The sequence below is a fragment of the Ictidomys tridecemlineatus genome, chromosome 5 (genome assembly GCF_052094955.1).
Source record: "Ictidomys tridecemlineatus isolate mIctTri1 chromosome 5, mIctTri1.hap1, whole genome shotgun sequence".
Taxonomy (NCBI): domain Eukaryota; kingdom Metazoa; phylum Chordata; class Mammalia; order Rodentia; family Sciuridae; genus Ictidomys; species Ictidomys tridecemlineatus.
In genome coordinates this window covers 102,767,210-102,792,709 of record NC_135481.1, presented here as the reverse complement: position 1 = coordinate 102,792,709, position 25,500 = coordinate 102,767,210, and the positions used below count along the sequence as shown (strand labels likewise).

Below are 25,500 nucleotides of genomic sequence, written 5' to 3'. Positions count from 1 at the left end.
TCCTTGTTCATTAAGAGAAAGAATGTCTCTTTAATGTTGCTTTTAAAACTCTCGTTTTATTTTTTTCATACCAAAACTTTCAATGATTGTAATGTTTATTAGTTTATATAGTCTTTTTTATTAACTTGGTAATTAACTCTTGATTTTATAAGTTACCTATTTTTGTCTGTTTTAAAATGTATTTTATAAAGCATTCCTCGTCCTTTAGTATTATTTAGTTATTACTTTTTCCTTTTCATTTGTCTTGTTGGAAGTATGATTCATTTTATTAATTTACTTTTTGACCAACTTTATTTAATTATCAGTGTCTGCTGACATTACTAACTTCATTACTTTCCTTCTATTTTTTTCTTTAGAATTATTTTTTGCTTTTTAGATGCACATTAGAAACTCAACTATTGGGGTTGGGGCTGTGCCTCAGCGGTAGCGCATTTGCCTGGCATGTGGTAGGCACTGGGTTTGATTTTCAGCACTGCATATAAATAAATAAAGGGCTATCACCAATTAAGAAAAAAAAGCTGACACAGAGCAGGGGGTATAGCTCAGTGATAGAACTGTTAAAAAAAACTGTTTTTCTCTTTTTAAAATTAATACTGTAAATTTATCACTAAATTACTGCAGGTCTTGAACTATTATAGAGTAGTTTTTTCCCCCAAGTTTTACTTTTATAATTTCTATTATGATTTCCCTTTTCAAGACTTATTTAGGAGTACATTTTTGAATTTTAAAGTTTGTTTATGTTTATTTTAAGACTTTATAAAAATTATTCATTTTGATCTAGTTAAATGGCTTTTTCTTTTATAAAGAAACGAATAGATGTTCTTTTTTTTGGGTGCAGAATTTCTGGTGTTAGTATATGACACACACATACTTAAATATAAATTTTGTATGGTCAAGTTTGTAAATTGTGTTGTTCTTATGCGTTTTTTTAAAATTTCATTTTAATTTTTATTTGTTCTTTTTTAATTTTTATGTGTTCTTTTATAATGTTTCAATCGGAAGCCTCCCATTATAATGATTGTCAGTCTCTCTCTGTGATTTTCAGTGTTGCTTTATGTATTTAGAGCCTATGCTTTCTTATAATTTAATTTACATCTTTAATTAAAAAAAAACTTGTCTGGTGAGCCTCTTGGTATTACCATTTTTTAAGGTTACTGTTCTCATGTTATGTGATTTTTTTCTCTGTATTTTTATTCTTTCTCTGTAGATTTAGTTTTTTCTTATAAACACTTATTAACTGGATTGAAAAAGCAGAAAGCTTAATTAGCTAATTTATGTCTTCATTGGCTGGATTGCCATTTTATATGAATTATGATTATTGATACATTTGAAAATATCTTCTCTATTTATTTTGCCCCTACTGTTTTCTGTTGGATTGAAGTATTTTGAATATTTATTTATGTACTTCATTGCTTTGAAGTTGTAGATTTTATATCCATTCATTTGATGGCTATTTGAAAATTTAAACATAAGTTATTATAAATTATTATAAGAAACCTGTGTTTTGACTGTAGAGGTTTCTTCTCAGTGTCTTATTGGGGCTCTTTTCTTCTTACTCAACATAACTTATTCCTCTCATCTTTCAGATCTTATTGTCACCTCTTCAGAAGGAACTTTGTTGCCCCTTCCCTCTTTCTAAACCTTCCCACTATCACACATTACTTTTATATAGCGCTTAACACAAATTATAATTTGATTTTTTATGTTATTATATGCTTTCCTCACTAGAATGTGGATTCACTGGCAGGGACTTTGTCCATAATGTTCACCTGTTTCTGAGACATGGGGTATTGTGTTAATCTCACAGTATACTAGTACTCAATAAATAGTTACTAAAAGCATGAGTGTTGTTTTCAAATGTAAATATTTGTTTAGCTGCATATAAAATTCTTGATGAAAAGTTGTTTTCAAACAAAGGTTTATATACATTGTATTTTGCTCCCATTCTTGCAGAGAAGAAAGTGGTGTTAAACAATTTGAACTTCTTTGAAGTTTAATATAGAGTAGTTTAGATGATGTTATTAAAAATCCCACAAACATTCTGTAAGAATTTAATGTCAAATAAAATTTGATCATAGTAGTTTGTTGGTTTCCAAATTATATTAAAAACTTCATAAATACAGTTGGATATGTGATATTTTAGTATATAAAAAAGTTAGGAAAAAAAGACATTTAGAATGCATCTACCCAAATACATGAATTCTAAAAGTAATATCTCTTTAAAATAATATTTCTGAAATACTATTTCCAGAGAAATGTAAATTCATCTTTGTCAATGTGAGTAAACTGACATTTCATACTATTTGTTCGTGTGTCAACAGCAAATGGTGTGAATAGTTTTTGTTTTAAGGTACTGCAAATAATGGACAGAAAATACTTTTTAAGAAACTTTACAGATACAATATTTTCCCTTTTGCTTTTTCTGAGTGTTTGTTAAAGACAAGATCTCTTAATTTATTTTTTTCACATAATTCATATTCAGTTTCAAATTGATAAAAGTCATAGGATACATATTACTAGGAAAGTACTACACGCTTTTAACCACTAGGCGTCAGTATTGAATCATCAATTGTGACCTAATAGGAATTTATTAAAGTTGCCCAACTTACTTGAAAACTGATTCTATAAATTTTATAGAATATGATTTTTTATAGAAACTGATTCATAAAAAACTGATTTTATAAATACATACTGTTAGGTCTTAGGGTTTCTTGAAAGTGTACTTCGCATAAACGTTGCAACTGAAGTAAATCTAATATTTAACTATTTGCTATTTTAAAATTTAAATTTGAAACTTTATTGCTTTCTGCTTTTGAAAAAAAATGACAAGTTGTTTATTGCATGTTAAACACCTGCTGTATTCTAACATTAAAATTCTCATTTCTGTGTATTTTGGCTATAGAGTCTTTTAAAAAAATACCTTTATTTTTATTTATTTGTTTATTTTTATATAGTGCTGAAGATTGAACCCAGTGCCTCACACATGCTAGGCAAGTGCTCTAACACTCAGCTACAGCCCCAGCCCTGGTTGTAGAATTCTTTCATGCTTTGTATTCAATGTTTCCTCTCTCTTCCTCCTCCTCTTCTCCATGGAATAAACTTTTTTATATAATTTGACATGGTAGTTTATTTCACTGGAATCATATATCCCTTCTTTCCACTTTTTATGTTTTTGAAATGAAATGAAGTATCCCAAAGATACTGTAAATTTTTGTCTTGTATAGACCCAAATCTCTTTATCCTAGTGATCATTTTCTTGTCCTTAATTATCAATGAATTTTGTACTCTGTTATTTACACATACCAGTCATTGTCGTTTTCCATGTGTTCATTTTTCCTTTGGCTAATCTTGTGTATGTGTGTTTCCCTTTAGTTGATAAAAGGATCTGTTTTATAGCTCTTTTGACTCATTGAATATCTTATATTTATATTAAGTATTCTGAATACTTTTGTTTTCAATAGTGAAACTGTTTATGCTCAAGAAATGAGGTATTGCTTAGGTTATTTTCAGAATGTCTTTGTTCATAATATGGTTAAGTTTTAGAATAATATTGAGAGTTACTATTGATGGATCTTATATGGTAGTGAGAAAAATGGTTATAGAGTGTCATGTTTATTATCTAAGAGGGAGATCTGAAGCTTTGCTAGCCAGGATCAGTCTTGGATGGGATTCAAGTCCTTGTGATTTAAAAATCACAGACCAGAACAGACTTGGGTCTCTGAAGTTGGTTTCCTGTTTTTTTTCCCCCCTTCTAACCTATAAACTTGTTCAGAAGGTGCTAAATCTTACCTCTTTGTGTGGTTCATCCAGATAAGTACCTCATGTATTCTTAAAAAGATGAATAGTCATCTTATAACAAATAATTTTACTTTTATGTTTTTAAATCTTTACATGTTTCCTTTATGTCTTTGTCTTGTCTTTTTATGTCCTTCTCATCTAGTCATCTGTCATTAATTTTTTTTTTTTTTTTTGTGATGTTGGGGATTGAACCCAGGTCCTTGTGCATGCCAGGCAAGCACTCTACCAACTGAGCTATATCCCCCGCCCTGTCATTAAATTTTATGAGCTCTATTTTAAAAATATTTTCTGAATTGGTAGTTACGTGTTTCTGTTACTCTTGCTCTTGGCTCTTCTCACTACTGTCCTCTCCTTCCTGGACTAATATGGTAGCTGCCTTATTTCCCTTATTACTGCTTTACAGTCTTTCTCCCATGGATTCAGGTAATGGCACATCTTTTTAAAAAATCCTTCAGTGGTTTCTTTATCAAATTTAAAATCAGATTTAAAATCTGATAAAGGGCCCTCTGATCTGATTTCTGAATTCCTCTCACTGGAATTTCCTGTTGTTCCCTTATGACATTCCAAACTCTACTTTGGAAAGGCCTTATCAATTATTCTAGAAGAAATACTCCTTCTTAATTCTTGAGCCTGTTACACTGCTTTCCTTTTCCCTCATAACAGTTTTTATAACCTGTGTCTGTCTGTCCCCCTGGCTAGAATGCAGGCTTTATGGAAGTAGGCACTCCATCTCTTTTGCTCACTGCTGAGTCTTCAGTATCTAGGCCGGTGTCAGATATGAACTCATTCGCCATGAGTGTTTCTTGAATGAATGAATGTTGCATGTCATAGTCAGAATAGTACTTAGTAAAATATCCATTTGGCCAATACTGTCACGTACCTCCTCTGTGTCAGATACTTTGTTGTGAGCAAGCAGGGATTTGAAGTTATTTGAGACACTGTCTTGACTTTTCTGGACTCCCAGTTTACTTGAGAAAATGGAGATGTTAACAAGTCATTGTAATTCAGTAAGGACAATAGTCCTTGCATGCTCATGTAGATGGAAAATAGTTACTTCTTCCAGGACCTTTGGAGAAAGTTTGGGTGGAAGAGGCTGTGCTTTTGCTAAGACTGTGTATTTTCAAATCATTATAGGAAATTCTTTTATGAGTGTGATTCTGCCTCATTGCTTACTGCTACATGTCAAGCACTCTTACCAATCAATAGTTGAAATGCTTATTTAAATTCTGACTTATTGTAGTTTCAATTCACACCATTGCTCTTTGTCTTATCATTTTATGCCATGCTAATTGTTTTCTTCTCTCCTTTATGTTTGTTACCTGTGGATTATTATTTTATTTTTTTGGCAAGAATAAAGTAAGCACTATTCTCTGCAAGGTTGAGAAGGAACTATTAATGTCAGCATGCTGATAGGAAGGAAATGGATGGGAAAGAATGATTGGTTATTATGGGATTTATTTTTCAAAGGTGTTTGGATGCTATTTGGCACAGCTTGCAATGTACAGGTCCAAGAGATATCATAGTTCTTAGTGTTCTTTTTTTTTTTTTTTTTTCCCCTTGATTTTCTTCTTTCCTCTCATACCCTCATTTAATGTGTAGTCTATTTTCTTGGACTTTGATTGTTTCAGATGACACCAAAACACTTCTAAGATTCTTTCAGTGAAATTCCCCCACTTAAACTTCTAGAAAAAACGTTACAAGAGAATTTGGAGAGGGCTAGAAATATAGCTCAATGGTAGAGTATTTGCCTAATGTGCCCTGGGTATCATCCCCGGCACACCCTCCACACCCCCCTCCACCCACACACTAAATAAATAAAATAAATAAATACTACTAAAATAAAGCAAATAAAGACAATTTGGAGGGTGTTTGTTTTAATTTTGTACTCGATTCTTGAATTCTATTCAGGGCAAACTTCTTGTCTGGTTCATAGATATTGTAGCCAGAACTCTCCACAAGCCATATTGTCTTTCTAGTATTGGAAAATATGGCTGGATTAAAGATTCCATTTTGAGAATATATTTCAAGAGTTTGGTATTTAATAATGATAAAACTAAAGTTGAAAATGTAGAAATACTTTCTACATTATAGATGAATTAGCATAACAACTGTTAGCCTTTGGATTCCTTTGAAGGGTGCAGTTTTATGAGATGATGTGTAAGTTGTCCTGAAATTCCTATGGTCTATATAATTAACACTTATGTCTTCTTAGGCTTTTTTTTCCCCCAAACATTATATTTTTAGGCATTGATGGGCCTTTATTTTGTTCATTTATTTATATGCGATGCTTAGAATCGAACCCAGTGCCTCACACATTCTAGGCAAGTGCTCTACCACTAAGGCACAGCCCCTTCTTAGGCTTTTTGCTTTATTAAGAAAATATTACTTAAGGCTATTAGTTGTGCTTGCAGTGCACTTCCTACCTCTTTTACCTCCTCATTGCGATTCTTTTTCTCCCAAATTCTTAGGTAATTATACTTTGTTTTAATTGTTCAAGTATTTTTGAAAAAGTTATATTTATCAGGATGTTTTCCTGGGTTAGTCAATGTGCTTGTAGTTTCCTTGTTTCTACCCTGTTTGGAATTAGTCTACATAAGATTTTTTTTTTTTTTTTGTCTCCCACCCCACCTTTTTTCAAGATCACTATTCTGATTACGTACTCTAAGTTATTGAGGAACTGTTATTTATTTTCTCTATTATGGCCAATTCTTTCTTTACTATACCTATTCTTTAAGTATATGTGTAGGTGTTTTTATAAAGTACCTCAAATTCTTTTTGGAATTGAGGAGGTTTACATTAATAATAAATACTGTTATTGCTACTCTTAGATGTGTTTAGCCTGACATGCATTTTGTGTTCATACCACGTATTACTAGATCTCATAGTATTGTTTGATCACATGTATTTTGCTGGGTGTACACATTTGTTCTTGCCAATATTGTCATTGTAAATTATAACAAATAAGTCTAGCAAGAATCTGTGTGTGTCCCTTTGTGCAGCACCATATGTAAGTAGACATTTAATGCTGTTAATGCTATGAAGATGATGAAAAATGTCTGTACTCTTGTTGACTGAACAGCTGCCTGACAATAGACTGATTTTCTGTGTGTAGGACTTGTTTAATTTCTATGTTATGCTTTTCTTGAAGAATGGAATGTTTTTATCTACATTTTCAGTGAATTTATGCTAGACCATCTGTTTTATAAAGTCCTTTCCCATCATTATCAATTAATATTTATTGGGCAACTACTGAGTTCATGCTAATATTGTGCAAACAAAGATCACTCTGCTACAGATAGATTTATTCGTTGACTTAGTACTGTTTTATTTTTATTAGAAAATCGTTCTTAAAAAACCCCAAACTCAAAGGCATAAAATAACAACTTCTAACTCTGAACAATGAAAGATGTTGTGTATTTACAAGGCTTTCTGTTCTAAGACATATAAAACTTGAGAAATTCTAAATTAAATTTGCATAATTATCTATGATCTTCTGTTTGTCAACAGTTCTAACTCAGTGGTCCCATATTTAGAAAGTCAAATGAAGTATCATATTGCCCTGGATTTCTAATAAAACTACAAGCTCTTTTTTGAGAGCAAACTCCTGGATAAAAACAGACCCTCCACTGAAAAGCACTTGCTTTTTGATTTTGAAGGAAATCCTGGAAAGTGCACTTGTTGGGCTCACATTTAACTTTACTTGCAAGATTTTAATAAGTAAAATATTGCATAAAAATAAAATCTGATCCAGTAAAAGCAATGACATTTTAGGGAATAATACTTATTGCTGTTATTGTTTTTGAATTAAAGGAGTTAAATGACTTATGTCTTTTAGCATACCAACTTTTTGTGCAGTAATTAAGGTTTTGTTTTTCAGATAGGCAAATTTAATAACATTTGAAGAATGAAACCCTGACACTGGTTAACAGGGGTTTTATTTTTGAGTTATTTTTATAGTCATGGTAGTGGATTTTGCTGATTCATCCATGATCTCTGGCCTAGTTAGTTAGTCTTCCATGTGGCCTTTGGCTAAGGTTTAGGGTAAAGATTGTGGCCATGGAACAGAGCAAAGGAAATTGGCTCTCACAGTGATTGAACCCATGACCTTGTTTGGCTTCATTGGCTCCAGGTGCCCTAAACAGTCATGTACTCCATAAAAATACCCACAGTGGAACTGAGAAGTTTGTTCATTCCTTGGGGAAAATAGGTCAGTAGTGAGTGCCCATCAATTCTACTACAGTAATTTCTGTAAGAGCACTTGTATTACTGAAGTAGTATAGTAAACACCTTATCATATAAGAAGAGGAAAAAGCAAAAAGATATCTAAGCCATTCTGAAAGAGAAACTTTTGAGTTTTATGTTTGAAAACCTCAGATATCTTGATAGAACATTATTAAGGATTATAATTACTCTCAGCAAAAACATATTTAACTTTGATAAATCCTATGTAAATGTATGATACCAGATACTACTGTATCCTTTTGAAAAACACAACCTTTGCATTTTGTGACTTTACTGGGTATGTTCTCGCCACTCACTTCTGCAAAAGACACATAGTTCAATTGGCAACAAGTTTTTAAAATTTCTTCTTTACTTTCATGTTTCCCAAATGGGTATAGTGTCATTATAGTATCTATTTTGGATTGATATTGACTTTCATCATGCAGTTCTATTTTTGCTTACCAAAGTGAGTTTTTTGTTTAAGTTGCACCTTTTGGTATAGATTTTTTCCCCCTTTTGTCACTGCTGAAAAATAAGTTTTTTTGAACAGTTTTAGTAAAAACCTCCTAGCATCTCTAACTTGATTAAGGAAAAACAGAATTTGGAAAGTCACCAAATTTGACAGAAATCTTTTAATTTAAATGAATAACTTTATTCTAAACAACAAAGTCTTTTTGTATTATGCACATGTATTTTTTTTCTCAAAATATGAATTGTTATGTTTGATGGGTTTTGAGCTTGGTTTAGCTTCTACAGAGAATTTTGGAGCTGAACATCAGATTTCTACCTTTTTAAAAATCTCTAATTAAGGTTTCCTTCATAGTGTTTTATATGTACTGTGTACTTAAATTTTTGATTTGAAATAGAACAAATGTCCTTAAAGCTATTTAAAAATTTTAGTATTCAAAATTCCTGAAACTTATAATTTCACTTTGTAACTTCTGGGTTCTAATTTGGGTCAGGATCTTATTATGTTCTATGAAGTTAAAATATTTGCTGACTTTTGTACTCACATGAAGACTTTACATAAACAGATAGTAAGAACAGATACTTTTTAGTTGTCAGTGACATGACTTCTTAATTCTTTATTGTTGTGGGAAAATATAATCTGCCTGACAGTTTGTACCTTCAAGTACATTGGTACTGACTTATTGTTTAGTATGCACACAGCCTCCTGTCTCCATGGACTTGTGGGTTTACCAGTGAGTCATCTACATATTCTTGCTCTTGTGACCAAAGGCATCCGGTTGTAGCATTGCTAAGTGATCAGGAGTTGGGATAATTTACTTCCCTAATTCTTCTCTGGGAATTTCAGTGGCCTGTGGGAGTTAACATGTGATCTTTATTTCATTCCAGTGCCATCATTATAATCAAGTTTTTTTTTTTTTTTTTTTTTTTTTTAGTTGTCAGTGTACCTTTATTTTATTTATATGTGGTGCTCAGAATCGAACCCATACATGCTAGGGAAGTGCTCTGCCATTGAGCCATAACCCCAGCCCTCTATAACAAAGTTTGTTGGTCCATTTGAAGTAAACAAAGGGCCTGTAATTCTCTATTTGTTCTTTCAGTGTGTTATCTGCTAGAGCCTCTTGATAAACAGGTTTATTGTGGAAGTCTGGAAGTTTTTATGGTTAGATGAGACATCTACACACATTTTCCTTTCTTCTGTTCTTTTACTTTCTGAAAGGAAAGGCTGTAGTTTTTGATTATATATAACTGTGAGAGTTCAGAATCATCTACTTCTAAAGAACTGCTGTAGTACAATTCCAGTACGTTAGTCTTTTTAATGGAAATAGGCACACTTAAGGAAAAAAAGAAAAATTGTTGTTATTAAAGACTTAAATATGCCTTAGGGACCCTCTATTAAGGCTCAGTGTTGTTTCTGTGATCTTGAAAGTGTAAAAGACAATCTGAATACTAGAGCAGGGCACATGATAGCTTTATAGTTAAACTGCTCTTAGGAAAAAAAACAAGTTTTAAAGGGCAAAATAACATAGTAATAGAAATTCATTGGCATGTGATGGGTTTTCTCCTTTTATAACTACCTTTACTGGGTCAGTTTTAGTATAATTCTAAGTTACTTGATTTAAATAAAATGGAAAAGAAATCCAGTGTTCTTACACCTTAAAGGTAGTAAATGAGTTAAAGTTTATTATTAACGTTTAAAGAAATGGTTTGTAATTTTGATTCAGTTAATGTAAAACATTTTTCTTGTTGAGTATTTTCTGTTTTCAGAATTTTAAAATACATCAGTGTATATTTAATAGATGTTATGAGGTAGATGTTTCTGTGTTTCATTTTGAACTAGATAATATAGAAAAATTGGTTCAATATTCTGGACTAGAATATTGCATTGTGTTTACTTGTTTACTGATACCTGGTTATAGAAAGCAGAGATAGTGTTTAAATTTAATGGTATTTCTTTTTTTCTCTTTTTTTGTGGTGATGGGAATTGAACCCCAGGCTTGTACATGCGAGGGAAGCACTCTACCAATTGAGCTATATCTCCAGCCCCAGCATTTCTTGATAATACAGTAGAAGTTCAGTAATTCCTTTGGGATTGCTCATTAGTACTACACTTGCTTCTCTTAGTGAAAACAACAGAATTTAAGTTCTTATTGACTAAATTTTCGAAGACTTACAAATGCTTAGAGTAAAAGGTTTATTGTGGAAGTCTGGAAGTTTTTATAAAAATAAAAAAGAAGTTTTAATAAAAAAGAGTGTTAAATAAAGTTTCAGGCAGTTAGTAGGGCTTCAACAGAAACATGTTCTGGAAAAGAGTTATTATAAGTAGCTGATCAGATGGTGACAGGTGGAAAGTGAGGAAGAATGGGATAATATAGGATTATTTTAGGATATTCCTGTGTATCCAAGAGAATTAGAGGTCCTTTTATTGAGCCAGTTCAAATATGGACTTTTTTAATTAAAAAAAAAAAACAACAGACAGTTGACTTTCAGAAGAATGATGCTGATATAGAGTATAAGTCTTTTATATTTAGATATAAAATATAGTTTGATTAAGGTTCAGCTTATTGATTTTTTAAATTCCTTAAATGCTAACTAAAATGATTATGAGAAATGGAGATTGGAATAAATATCTATTAGTGTGAAGATTAAAGGTAATTACTTCCCAACTTGCCCTTTAAGGAGAATGGATCCTGTTATAAGTGATGAATCTTTTCTTTACAGGGTAGAGGAATGAGGGAGTTGGTATTTATGGGTTTAGATGTTCAAAATTGATAGCTTGTGACCTGTGGTGAAGGGCTAGAAGCTGCAGAGAAACCCAGTAGTGAGATGGCCAAGAATCCCTTATGAGTGTGGAATAGCTGAGCTGAATTAAGAAAACAGATATGTTTGATGGAGGTTTGATGAGTGTACTCCATCTCCTTATGTAGTCTTATTTGTAATTTCTAGACCATTCATTAATGATTTTGGTATGAGCATATTATTTTGGGGGGGGGGTGTATAAACAGGTTCAACAATTTGTGTACTGGTAGGCACTGGCCTGTGAGTGAACTTACTAGAAACCTGACATTAGACTAAACTGTAAGGTCTGATGGGGTAAATTTTTCTAGACTAAAAAAGGACAAAGTAGTTTCTACTATGAACTGTGTGGGTCTGGCCCTGACCTACAATTTATGGGTGAAACTTTTTATATTTTATGCTGATCTCAAAGTATCTTCCAATATAATTGCTGTGGTGGTTTTAACCTATTTTAATACCTTCTTTGATACTCTTTCTCTGAGAGGTAGAGATTAATTCTCTAAACTTTGACTGTGTGCACTGGACTCAATGACTCTACTTACAAATACAATATGAAAAGTTTGTATTTGACACCACCTTACTTTAATCAAGGGCTCAGGTTATCATTACTAGTCACTGACCCTGCAATGTAGTGCAGTAAAAAGGGGATTTTAATACTATAGAATTCTGCCCCCACCCACCAAAAGTATTTATGTACACTGTCCAATCATGACAAGACATCAAACAAAACCAAATTGGAAGACTTTTTAAAAAAATTTGTTCTTTTTAGATACATGACAGTAGAGTGTATTTTGAAATACTGTACATACATGGAGTATAACTTATTCTAATTAGGGTCCTATTCTTGTACATGATGTTAAGTTGCCCTGGTTGTATATTCATATATAAGGATAGAAAAGTTATATTCAGTTCATTCTACTATCTTTCCTATTTCCATTCCTCCTCCTTTCCCTTTCACTCCCCTTTGTTCAATCCAATGGATTTCTATTCTTTCCCTCCCCATCCTCCCTTATTGTGGGTTCACATCTATATATCAGAACATTCAGCCTTTGATTTTTTTTTGGAACTGTCTTATTTCATTTAGCATTATAGTCTCCAGTCCATCCATTTAATGGAAAATGCCATAATTTCATTCTTCTTTATGGATGAGTAATATTCCATTGTGTGTGTGTGTGTGTGTGTGTGTGTGTATTATATATCACGTTTTCTTTATCCATTCATCTGTTGAAAGGCACCTTGATTTGTCTATAGGTTGGCTATTGTGAATTGAGCTGCTATAAAAATTGATGTGACTGTATCACTGTAGTATGCTGATTTTAAGTCCTTTGGGTATAAACTAAAGACTGGGACAAATGGTGATTCCATTCTATGGTTTCTAAAGAATCTCCATACTACTTTCCAAAGTGGTCGCACCACAAATTTGGGGACATTCTACCACATACCTGACCAATATTCTTTTAAAATGTTGAGATTATAAAAAAGACAAGGGAAAACTAAGACATTTTCACAGACAGGGAAGCAAGCTAACAAAATGCAATGTTATTTTGGTAGATATTGGAATAAAAAAGGATATTAGTGAAAAAACCAGTGACATTTAAATAAAATTTATAGCTTAATGGTTTGGTAACAATATTAATGTTTGGGTTTTGGTGAAAATACAATGGTTATGTCAGATGTTAATTTTAGGGACAGCTTGGTGAAGGGTAGGTGGGAACTCTGAACAATCTTTACAACTCTTATGTTAATAGTACATTATTTCAAAATAAGATTTAAAACGCATCCAGTAACACTTTTTTCCCCCTAAAGACTAAAGTGTTAACTTCTTAAAATGGGAAATAGTTATTACCTATTTAACATAAACACAAAAATAAATATTTTTAAAAATATTTTTTTAGCCGTAGATGGACACAATACTTTTATTTTATTTGTTTATTTTTATGTGATGTGGGTGATTGAACCCAGTGCCTTTTGCATGCTAGGCAAGCGCTCTACCACTGAGCCACAACCCCATCCCCATAAATATTTTTTTTAATCATCACTACACTGTTTGTTTTCTTTCCAATGTTAAATGTTACAGTTGTTAAATTTAATTTTTGGAGATCCTGGGAAGGGACAGAAAGGGATTAATTACAGTTAGTAAGCTAGAAAACCTTCATTGGAAAATTTTTGGAGTTTAAATTCTTAGGTAAATTAAACTCTTGAGTTGCAGCATGAAGTTAGGTTAAGTTTTAAAAGCTTAGCATGTGGCTCTTCCTACTTCACTAACACTAATAAGAAGAGGGACATTAAAAAATGCTCAGAATCATATAGGAGGGACCACTTCATTTTAGCAACTACTGGTTGAAGGTTATAGATTTTGAACTCATTTTTGGAAGGGAAGAACTCTTTTTGGGACCATCCCTTCTTATTTGGAGTTGTCTATTCCTTCCTTTCATGTGTGGCCTCAACATGACCTCACCTGATCTTGCCAAGCCTTTACTGTGTACTTATTTGGAGTGGTTTCTGCTCCAGAGCTCAAATCCAGACTGACTAGAGTTTGATGAAGCTACATACCTGAAGAAGTCTTCTTCCTCGTCACCCCTTTATAGAAAAGCCCATGTTGGTTTTAGTTCAGTGGAAAAGTATTGAAAAGCAAGATAACTGATTATGTTTAACATTAAAAAACGGGGCAGGTTGGAAGGATTATGGCGTGAAATAAGACAGTTGAAAATTTTTAGAATGAATTGATTAAAAAAAGTCAACAACTTTTTTATATCACTTTTTTACATTTCTCTCTCTCATATACACACACATTGGGTCACTTGGTGTAGAAAAGATCAAAGAATCACAGAAAATAAAGATGCAGTAGTAAGTTTTAAATTTCTAGCATTTTGTTCAGGAAGTAAAAATCTATAAACATATTCCACCAGCCAACACTGAATACATTATGCATATAGAATTAAGTATTATTTTAAATTCCATTTAGTGTACGATAAAGACAAAATACCAATCATTAAAATGAGTTGATAATGACCTGCAAGGCATTATGAGTTTTAGCTTTATCAATGCAATAATCCAGTTATGATAGTTCTTGACTTTTATTTTTCATTTGTTATGTGCCTGATATTGACCTATGTGCCTTAGAAGTATCAAATTACTTGGTCTACACCACTGCCTTATAGTATGCATTGAGTATATGTAAGAAGAAAGTGCCTGGGCATATGGAACACTGTAAAAATGTTATAAGTTTATATTCATCAAAATTATTTTCTATTTCAATGATGCTTCTCTGCCTTTTTACTCAATAGCTATTTTAGTAGTGGAAGTAGGAGCTGTGGTAAAGGGTGCTCATCTCATGAATAGGGGATATATTTGTTGTACATATGAATATATTTGTAGCCCCCAATTAATAGTAAATAGATTTAGAAATGATACATGTTAAATATGTAAATTAATGAAATTGATAATGATTGGAATTCAGGTATCAAAGCAGATTTCAATATGTCTTGCTATTTGCCTAAAATTTGTTTTTCTATTGAATTTGTTGAAAAAGACTTTAGGCAGTTTGGCTTTTCTCACTGTGTGTGCCCTTTACATATGCACCTTGCTAAGTCCAGTTGCTATATTTCTGAAAAAAAAATTAAATGGAATACCATTTAGATATAATGAAATACTATGCCAAAATATAATTTTTTCCATAAGTTTAATTTTGTTTTAAAATAAAAACAAACTGGGACAAATAATTTTGTGGTTAACTTTTGAAATTTGTATTTTCTTAATGTTCTTTTTCCCCCATTTTATTAAAGAGGGGAAACTATAGAAAAGAATTATTTCTCTATGTGAAGTATAGTTTAAATAACCATTTATGTATTATGATAAAATGTCACATAGGTAATGATATTGTAAGAAACATGTTTCTATAATATTGGCAGTGTTTTTTCAGAATTTTGAAAAACTACTGAGCTAATTTTTGGTATTAGGTCTAAAAATCTGAGCAGATCACGTATTTAAATACTGTTATTTCAGAAGGCAGTACACTTTGCTTCTAAGATAACTGTTATGCTGTCTAGACTCTCTAAATGTATAACACAATTCCCAAAGGTGACAGGGAATGGATAAAACTAGGTGGAAAATGATTAGAAAGATCAGGCAGTTGTTTATATTTGATCTCCATTAAAGCGTTCTTAGGGTTTCAGTGAATGAGCAAATTGCAATTCATTTATAGGTTTTGTGTGATTCATAACAATATCCTTCTCAGCCTTTTCTTAATAAATCCTAGTAAGGATTTTCAGTTTTATACATTTTCTCAAATAATACATTTTTTCCAACCACTTTCATTCTAGGCATTGAAGAAACAAGAAGCTAAAACAGATGAGAATGAGGGAGAAATGAAAAATAAGCTAAAACAAACTGAAACGGAGAAGAGTCAAGTAAGAGTTTGAAAATCATCTCAAATAATAATGTGGTTTGGAATTTGTGATGTTTGTTGAGTGGCTATAGAAGAGTGTCTCTGAGATAATTTATTAGGGCACAGTGGGGGCTCAGTGCTTTCATGTGAAGTTGCTTGGTTTGATGACTGTGATACTCTTTACTTCTTGCTTTTGAAAACATACACAGGCCATTTGCTACCTTGTCATCTGTGTCTACTCTTGTATTTGAGAAGTAAATTAAACTTTACCTTTCCTCCCTGGGGAACATTTAAAGGACTTGACTTTGTTGTAGTGTTAGGAAGGATCTATTGTTTAAATGCTTGCTATTTTATATATATTCATTTTCACTATAGCAGGTAGGTATAGTTAGTAGATTACTTTTAAAATATTTTCTATTCTCATTAGATATTAAGGACCTTTGACTTAAATTTGTTGTTTTACAATAAAGTTCCTGTGCACCTTTCATCCATTTTTCCTCACTGGTAATGTTTTGTATAATTCACATTCGATAGCAAAATCAGGAAATTGGCATTGATCTAATCCATAGAACTTACGCAGATTTATGTCTGTGAATTGCAGGTCAGGTCTGGAGTCTATACTTTGGGGGTTGGGACTGCTGATATTACATAGAGTTTCTGACCAATATGGGTCCAGCTTGATTTCAAAGGCATTTTGACTGAAGTATGATTTCTTTCTCCTTTTTTTTTTTTTTTCACAGAAATGAGAAAATAGATTGGACAATGTTTTGTATAGATTTTGATACCACATGCACTTTACATTTTTTAATATGGCATTCACTTTATGGGCCATATGCATAATTTGTTAAAAAATATTTAGGCTTGATTAAAAATTCATTTTGAAATGAAAGATTTAGGGTAATAGGATGTTTCAAAACAAAGCTCCCACTCACCTTTTACCCAGTTTTCCCTCAGTGATAATGTTTTCTATAATTACCACTTGGTTGCAAAACCAGGAAGTTGTTGGTATAATCCAGAGTTTATGCAGATTTTGCCAGCTTTATGTGTGTGCCTTTGTGTGTTGTGTGTTTTTCTACCTATTCTTACCTCCTGTGTAGACTGTTGTCAACCACTGCCACAATCAAGATACAGGACTGTTCTGTCACTGGGAGGTTCTCTCAAGCTCCTTGATAAGCACACCTATCATGTCCAGTTTTTAAAGGACTGCTAATATAGATAGCAGTTTGTTCAAATGAAATAATTATTTAGGACAACTATTAAAAATCTTAATTGCTAAAAATCATCTTAATAAAATTTGATTTTAGAAAATAACCTTATTGTTAAAAAATAAACGAGTATCGCATATGTAAGCTCTAAATTTTTATGATAAAATGTCACAAGGTAATGATAATGTAAGAAACATGTTTCTATAAATTGGCAGTGTTTTTTTCAGAATTTTGAAAAACTACTGAGCTCATTTTTGATGTTAGTATATTTTTCAAATTGAAATTAAAGCATATTCAGACTTTGTAGGGTATTTAGTCAACTAAGTGGCCACATTTTCTGCAGATATTTATCTAATGGCAATATTGTTAATGAGGTTTTAAAAGCTTTTTACTGAAAGTAGAAATTTAAAAAAATTAGGAATATCTTATGAATATTAGGAGAATAAGAAATTACATTTGATGAAATGTACTTTGAATTATTAGGTCCCTGCAGTTTTTATTCTAATTTAGTTCTTTTGACACTACATCTTCTAATTTAAAGGAAAATTGCTTTACAATTGAGATTAAAATGATTTAGAACTAGAAGGGATCTCAAGAAGAGACTGTCTAATATAAAATTCTTATTTTAGTGATGAATCAAGGCCCAAGGAGAAGAGACTCAAACAGGTCACAGTTGAGATGGAAATGACTACATTTCAGACCTCTAGGTGGCCTGTGTAGCATACTTTATGTTATTATTTTAATGGAAGTATTGATACATGTTTATGTTGAGATATTTATTCCTTCTTATTAGCTGCAAATATCTCCTGAAAACTTTTCTGCTGTTTTCCTTTTAAATTGTGCCCCATTGGACATATTTTTATTCCTTGTTGAATCTCTAGCTTGAACAGGAATTGCAGCTGTCTCGCAGGTTATTGAATCAGTCAGAAGGCAATAGAGAAACACTTTTACATCAGGTAAGTCTGTGCAAACTATGGCAATCTTTTATATTGAGTCTCCTCTTTTAAGTGTCTTCGTGAAATGAAAAAAAGAACAAAACTAGGTCTAGAAAATTTTCCTCCCTAAGGAATGTGTGTTAGCACATATAAGCAAAAGATGAAGATTCAGAAAAAGCTTATACAAAACACTAGCCCAGGTTCCCACTGTGAAAATGTATCTTGCCAATTGCCGCTCCAACTTAGGACTTATCTCTCTTAGCACGAGCAGTGTAAGAGTAAGACTGGATGTGTAAGATAAAATTTTCCTGGGAGCTTAATTTTATTCAAGGAGGCATTGGAGAATAAAGGAGGAAGTTGAAATATATAAAACAGACATTTACATGATCAGGTTGCTTTGAATACATCATTGTTTTTTATTCATGTTTTCAAGGTGCTACCTGGCCTCTTTTAAGCAAAGATAAGGCTTACATTTTAAGCATAATATTTTGCAGTCCATTAGCCTATAATGGGAGTTTAGTGCTTCTGATATTTAAAGTTCAATAACTTTAAAATAGCCATCTTACATACATTGGATAAGGGTGTATGGGTTTCTCACTGCCTCTCTGCTTGTATTTAACACAAACTGCAATTGTTTCTTCTTCTGTTTTGAGGTGTGCATTACATAACTTACCTACACAAAATGCTCTGTAGGCAAAGATGTCAGGCATCATAGATGTTCAAAAGGAGTTTTATGTTTTGACAATTGGTGCTGAAAATACACCTTGGCACCTGTTTTACAAAGCCTTTACAAATGTTCATTGACTTTGTTCTGGAGTTAGTGGTCACATGGAATTCAGAGAATTTCGTTTATGGAAGCTTGTATTTGTATTCAATTTATCCTAAACATTTTTTTGAACTCTGATCTGTGATCTCTCATTTCAGTTTTAGAAGCTAGAGATTTCTTTGTTCAGGTTGTCACTGTGAGTTTAGCTGAAACTATTTGATACCGATAACTTGTTTATGGTTATTGGAGATGTGCCTGTTAATTGGAAGGCAATTTGCTAGTCTTTCTCTAGCAATGTAAGAATGAATAAAACATTTCCTGATTTTAGTTCATTCAACTGCATCTATTACTTACTTATTTTGAGCTCTATTTTGATGTCAAATATGCTAATCACGATCATCACTTCATTTGAGTTTTATTGTTTTTTTTTTATAGGTGCTTAACCACTGAACCACATTCTCATCCACTTTTTAAAATTTTATTTAGAGAATAGGGTCTCCCTGAGTTGCTTAAGGCCTCTCTAAGTTGCTGAGGCTGGTTTTGAACTCATGATTCTCCTGCCTCAGACTCCCAAGCTGCTGGGATTGCAGGTGTGTGCCACCATGCCAGTGTCACTTGAGTTTATAACCAAGGCTCTTGGTTCAATTCCCAGCAAATCCCCACTCCCTCTACCCTCCAATGTGAAGGCACAGTACTCAGCACACACACAGTGTGGTCAGATTCTTTGTCACATGGACACAGAGAAGTAAAATGCATTCTAGGGGCTGGGGCTGGGGCTCAGTGGTAGTGCACATGCTTGGTATATGTGAGGCACTGGGTTTATTCTCAGCACCATGTATTAAAAAAAAATAAAGATCTATCAGCAACTAAAAAATATTAAAAAAAATACATTCTTTGTGGAAGGAATGGAAAGATGATAAAATAAAGCCGAAGACTATTCTGCTGTGTTTGCTGTAGCAAGGAGATTAACTTGGTTTCAACTGTGTTGGACCCTTCAGAAGTGATTATTATTATTTCTTTTTTTTTTTTTTGCCCAGGGAAATAATTTATAATAATTTTCAAGTTCAAATTTTTCCTGGTATTTAGAAACAAATAAAAGTTTTATTTTTGACTTAATGAATTTAGGTAGAAGAACTGCGTACACAACTTACAAAAGCAGAAGGTGATCGGAAGGGTTTACAACATCAAGTATCTCAGATTTCCAAGCAACAATCAATGTATCAGGATGAACAAGGAGATGACTGGAGGTTTAGGAGAGGTATAATTCTGATTTGTCAATGTGTTAGTTTCCTATTCTCCAAATTGTATTCCTCATGTTGTGCTTATGTCATCTTGTCTGTTTCTTGATCTACTAAAATGTTTTTCAGCACGTTTCTCTTATGTAGCAACCAATTTTAATGCCTTCTGTGCTTGATTTGTAAACCTACTTTGATTTTCATACTTGCTTATTTCATGGCTCTTTCTCTTAGAGCCTGCAAAGGCAGTAATGGAGGTTTTTCAGTTTTTCTATCCCACATGTAAGTGTGTGTGTGTATTTGTGTGTGTGTGTATGTGTGTACACTTAAATTATAAATAAACTTGTATGTTTCACTTTCCCTTCTCCTAATTTTTAAAATATGATCAATTAAAATTATGATTCTATATTATTTAAAAATATTTTTAGTTGTAGATGCATATAACACCTTCACTCTATCTATCTATTTATTTATCTATCTATTTATTTATGGTGCTGAGGATTAGCCTTACACATGCTAGGCAAGTGCTCCACCACTGAGCTACAACCCCAGCCCCTTATTTTTTTATTTAGATATTGGTGACAAAATTTCAGAATTGGTCATGAGTCATATCACCAAGTTTTTCTTTTGTATTTGAATACTTTCTCAGTGGAGATCTTAATTCAGAGTGTGGACTTTAATGATTTTTGGATGTATTTTCTCTGACAATTCAGGTTTAATAAAAATGATGGCATTCAGATTAAAAATAATAGTTCTTAAAAAAGAAGTCCAGGTTGCTCAGCTTGTAAATTATTCCAGTAATGAGCCTTCCCATTCAAATACAGAAATTATGGTACAATCCTTTTGTTTTGGTTTTGTGGTGCTAGAGACCCATTCCAGGAGCCTTGGTTTTGGTAAACATGTGTTCCACCACTGAACTATGCCCCCAAACCCTGGAGAAATTCTTATAAACATTCAATATAAAATTGAATTCAGGGAAGGTAAATATGTCCTTAGGCTTCCCAAATATATCTCAGGACATTGCCTAAACTCAAATTACACATTGGTAGAAAATCTTCAATGGTTAACAAATTTTGACAAAGCTATGTTAATACATTTGTATACCACTAGTCACTTGTTTCTTATGATATTATAAATATCATTTGACATCAAATATTTAAAGTTAAATTCTTAGCTATTAGATTATTACTCAAATTTTTCATAAATATACACATAGGAACTAGGAACTCATTTTGGGGAAAAGAGTGTGACAAATTTGATATGTTCTGACACCACATAAAATCTAGTTAAGTTTATATCTTTTTTTTTTTTTGGTACTCGAAATAGAATCCAAGTGTGCTTTACCTTTCAGCTACATCACCAGCCCTTTTTAAAAAGTTTTATTTTGAGACAATGTCTCACTAACTTATTTACGGCTATCCTCAAATTTGTATTCCTCCTGCCTCAGCCTCCCAATTCTCTGGGAGAATGGTTGGCTTGGTGTGCATCTTGGAGGAATATAAAAATGTAACTTGGGGGTTGGGGTTACAGTTCAGCAGTAGAGTGCTTGCCTTGCACATGTGAGGCAATGGGTTTGATCCTTAGCACTACATAAAAATAAATAAAATAAATAAATATAATTGTGTCCATCTTAAAAGAAATATTAAAAAAAAATGTAACTTGGGCTGTTGATATAGCTTGGTTGGTAGAATGCTTGTCTTGCATGCATGAGGCCCTGGGCACCACACACACACAAAAACAAACAAACAAAAAAACACCCCAAAAAACAAATAAACAAAAAAAAAACTTATCAAGATTTGAAAAAAATCTGTGAGTTCTCTTATCAATGATAAAGGGGAATTCTAGAGTTTTTAACTTTATTATATACTTTCATTGTTTAAAGACCGTTCTACGGAAGAAATCATACTGTCACATTGTGGCTTCTGTTTGTTCCTTTGTTTGCTGTAAAATTGGCTCTGCCTTTGCTTCTGAAATTGACTTTGCTTGGTTTCTAGTGGTCTCAATCAAGTTCAAGAAATGTTTCCGTTATATTATTTTTTCTGTTTATTTTCTCCAAAGAGCAAAGAAGGCAGGAACAAGACAACATGTAAGAGAGGGAAACACAATTGTGTTTGTGAGAGAATCAAAGTGTGAAAAAGCTGATGGGATAGTTCATGTAACAAAGCCACTTTCATGATAATGAATCTGCTCCTACAATAATGGCATTAACCCATCCATGAGATTGAAGCCATCATGACCTAATCACCTCTTAAAGGTCCTACATCTTAATACTATTAGGGTGGCAAATCAAAATGAGTTTGTTTTGGAGAGGGCATCCAAATGTTACACAGACCCAAATCTTTTCTTCCCCCAAACTTGAGATTTTAGCTGCTATCCTACTCTAGCTCAGGTTGGTTTTCTCCAGAATACAAAGATGAGACAGTCCCAGTCTGAATGTGAAAGGAAAATTTTTGCAATAGTACTTATATTTCATTCTCTGTTTTAAATTTTTAATTTTGCCAAATCTTTCATTAATATGTATATGTATATGTATTTATTCGTACTAACATCTTTATGTGTATATGTTATGAAGCATATATAATATGACCCCACACCAATTATGTACCTTTCATAAGGTGGGTACCTATGGATCTTTGCATATGTATGTATACTTGTGCCTACACATTTTTATATAATATTTATTAGTGTACATCCATTTTAATGTTATGTATCAATATATACATGAGACATATGCATGTACATATGTAAAATGTATTAATAAAATGAGTGAATACATAAAATCATAAAATAAATTGCATTTACAAGTAAACAAATGTATCTATACAATTTTAGGTTGGAGACCTAGTAAGAGTAGGTCCAGTAGGGACCATGGCCAAATTCAGACTGCTACCTGCTTTTGTAAATAAACTGTATTGGAACAGAGGTACTCCCATTCATTTACACACTATCTTGGCTACTTTTGCAATACAATGACAGAATTGAGGAGTTGTTACATAGAGCTTATGGTTAAAATACTTACTATCTTATCCTTTTCAGGAAACTTTTATCAACTTTAGAATAATGTTTGATAATCCTACCTTTAGGATAAATTCTAAGTTTCTAAGCAATGCATAATCTCCCATCTGCCTCTTCCTTTTCCTACTCTCATTTGTGGTAACCATATCAAACTATTAAGTGAATATTAAATCTACTTTTGAACCCATGCACTTTATGCTGTTTCCTTTTCCTAAAATAACACCTCAACTCCATTTCTATTGCTTGGTGGAATTTTGTATTGTTCTCCTTTGCACTGTCTTGTCAGTGATTCTCATGGGTTTGTTCTCATGCTATTGAAAAGCCTGCCTGTCTTCCATTCCTTCATGGATATAGTTTTGAACTTCTGAAGCTGGTATGTAGTTTATAAATGATGTACAAATTTGATTGGTAATGTTTTCTCCCTTTATTCCTTTATTTTCTGGAAGAAAATACTAGGAAAATGGTAGTTATTAATTGATATTCCAATAGCTGGCATTTTAGAGTACAGTGATAATTTATGTCCTATTCTTGGAATCCAAGCTCATTGAGGATGTACTCATTTTTGTGATAGAAGAAGAACAAGATATTATAGGAACCTGTGTTTCATAGACTAAGTATTTCATGTTGAATTAAAAGCTAAGTTAGTTTGCAGTGTTTGATATTATAATTTCAGGTCATAGTCTCTAGAACTAGTAAGAATTAGTAAATGGATAGTCCTACACTGGCAGGGATTTAGCAGTATCATTTGCTGTTTATGTTGCAGGAAAAGCATTTTGTTGTATAAGCTTCAGTAACTTCAGTTAGATAATAGTAGCTTGGCTGAAAATTCTTTTAATATTTTTGTTTAAAAATTTGAAGATAATGTGGAGATTAGGAGAAAATTAAAGAAAAAATATTTAGGGTTTTCTGAAATAAATCATGCTAGACATCAGATAACACTTTAAATTTAGTACTAAAGTAAAATATTGGTTGATGTAGCAATGTTTATATCTTTTTTTAAATCTCTGTTCACTTTTTTATTTATATATGACAGCGGAATGCATAGAACACAATTTTTCATAACTCTGGTTGTATACAAAGTATATTCACACCCATTCATGTCTTCATACATGTACTTTGCATAATGATGTCCATCACATTCCACCCTCATTTCTATCCCCATGCCCCCTCCCTTCCCCTCCAACCCTGCTGTCCTATCCAGAGTTTGTCTTTTCCTCCCATGCTCCCCACCCATTGCCATTATGAGTCAGCATCCTCATATCAAAGAAAACATTTGGCCTTTGGTTTTTTGGGATTGGCTTACTTAGCATTATTCTCCAACTCCATTCCATTTACCTGCAAATGTCATGATTTTATTCTCCTTTAATGCTGAGTAATATTCCATTGTGGAAGTCTCCCTATCCATTCATATACTGAAGGGTTTCTAGGTTGGTTCCATAATTTAGCTATTGTGAATTGTGCTGCTATAAATATTGATGTGGCTGTGTCCCTGTAGTATGCTGTTTTTTAAGTCCTTTTGGTATAGACAGAGGAGAGGGATAGCTGGGTGAAATGGTGATTTTATTCCCAATTTTCCAAGAAATCGCCATACTTCTTTGAGAGCCTATATCTTGGGAGCAAATCTTTACCCCTCACACATCAGATAAACCACTAAAACTCTAGGGTATATAAAGAACTCAAAAAACAAAGCACTAAAAAACCAAATAACCCAACCAATAAATGGGCCAAGGACCTGAACAGACACTTCTCAGAAGATTATATACAATCAATCAACAAATATATGAAAAAATGTTTATCATCACTAGTAATTAGAGAAATACACATCAAAACCACTCTAAGATATCATCTCACTCCAGTCAGAGTGGCAGCTATTATGAAGACAAACAACAATAAGTGTTGGTGAGGATGTGGGGAAAAAGGTACACTCATACACTGCTGGTGGGACTGCAATGTTTATATCTTTGAAACCTTTTGAGACTTGAAACAATAGATTGATGAAGGCTGAAAGGTCTGTTGAGTAAGTGTTTTAATAGTAACACACCAGAGTTTAGTACCATTGAAAGTACATTCTTCTGTGAATATAGAACAACCACTGAAATTTATGTTTTCTTTCTTAAGGGGTAGAGCCAGAAAAACATGATTTGGAGAAGCAGATGTCAGATTTGAGAATGCAGCTGAACTTCAATGCAGTGGCATCTGAGTTAGAGGAAGTGAAGCGATGCATGGAGCGAAAAGAGAAGGAGAAAGCAAGTTTGGCAGCACAAATAGAGGTGACTCTGCAAATTTTAAGTTGAAAAAATTTGAAAGATTTTAGTAGAATTGCTTAACAAAATTTTCATATAAAGATATTATTTTGTGAAGTCTTATTTGGGGATAGATAATGTAAAATTATGCTGCTAATGAAATAACTTGTGTATAGAAATTCCTATGGATTCATTTTCTTTCATTTGATACTCCAAAATTAGGAGCTGGAATTTTTTTTCCTTCATTATTTCCTGGCGAAATTTTTACTATTAAACTTCAAAATATTTTGTTTTATTAGCAGTCAAGCCCTTTCTACAGAAGGAAGGGACTTTTTTCCTCTGAGACAGCAGTGAATTATTATTTATTTTTGCGCTGAAAGTGGCAGAAGGCATAGCAAAAAAGAATTACTGATATTCTTTTTTGGAGCCAT

At 32.6% G+C, this 25,500-nt stretch overlaps 1 protein-coding gene across 4 annotated transcripts in view; it reads left to right on the top strand.

Annotated features, from left to right (window-relative positions):
* Positions 1–25,500, top strand: part of Cep128 (centrosomal protein 128) — a 407,740-nt gene that overhangs the window by 66,941 nt on the left and 315,299 nt on the right. For all 4 annotated transcript variants that reach the window (XM_040274764.2, XM_078050644.1, XM_040274765.2 and 1 more), the window contains exons 11-14: positions 15,606–15,692; positions 17,757–17,831; positions 19,702–19,834; positions 24,945–25,096. In XM_040274764.2, coding sequence (XP_040130698.2) covers positions 15,606–15,692; positions 17,757–17,831; positions 19,702–19,834; positions 24,945–25,096 — 447 coding nt within the window. The remainder of the gene's footprint in view (positions 1–15,605; positions 15,693–17,756; positions 17,832–19,701; positions 19,835–24,944; positions 25,097–25,500) is intronic.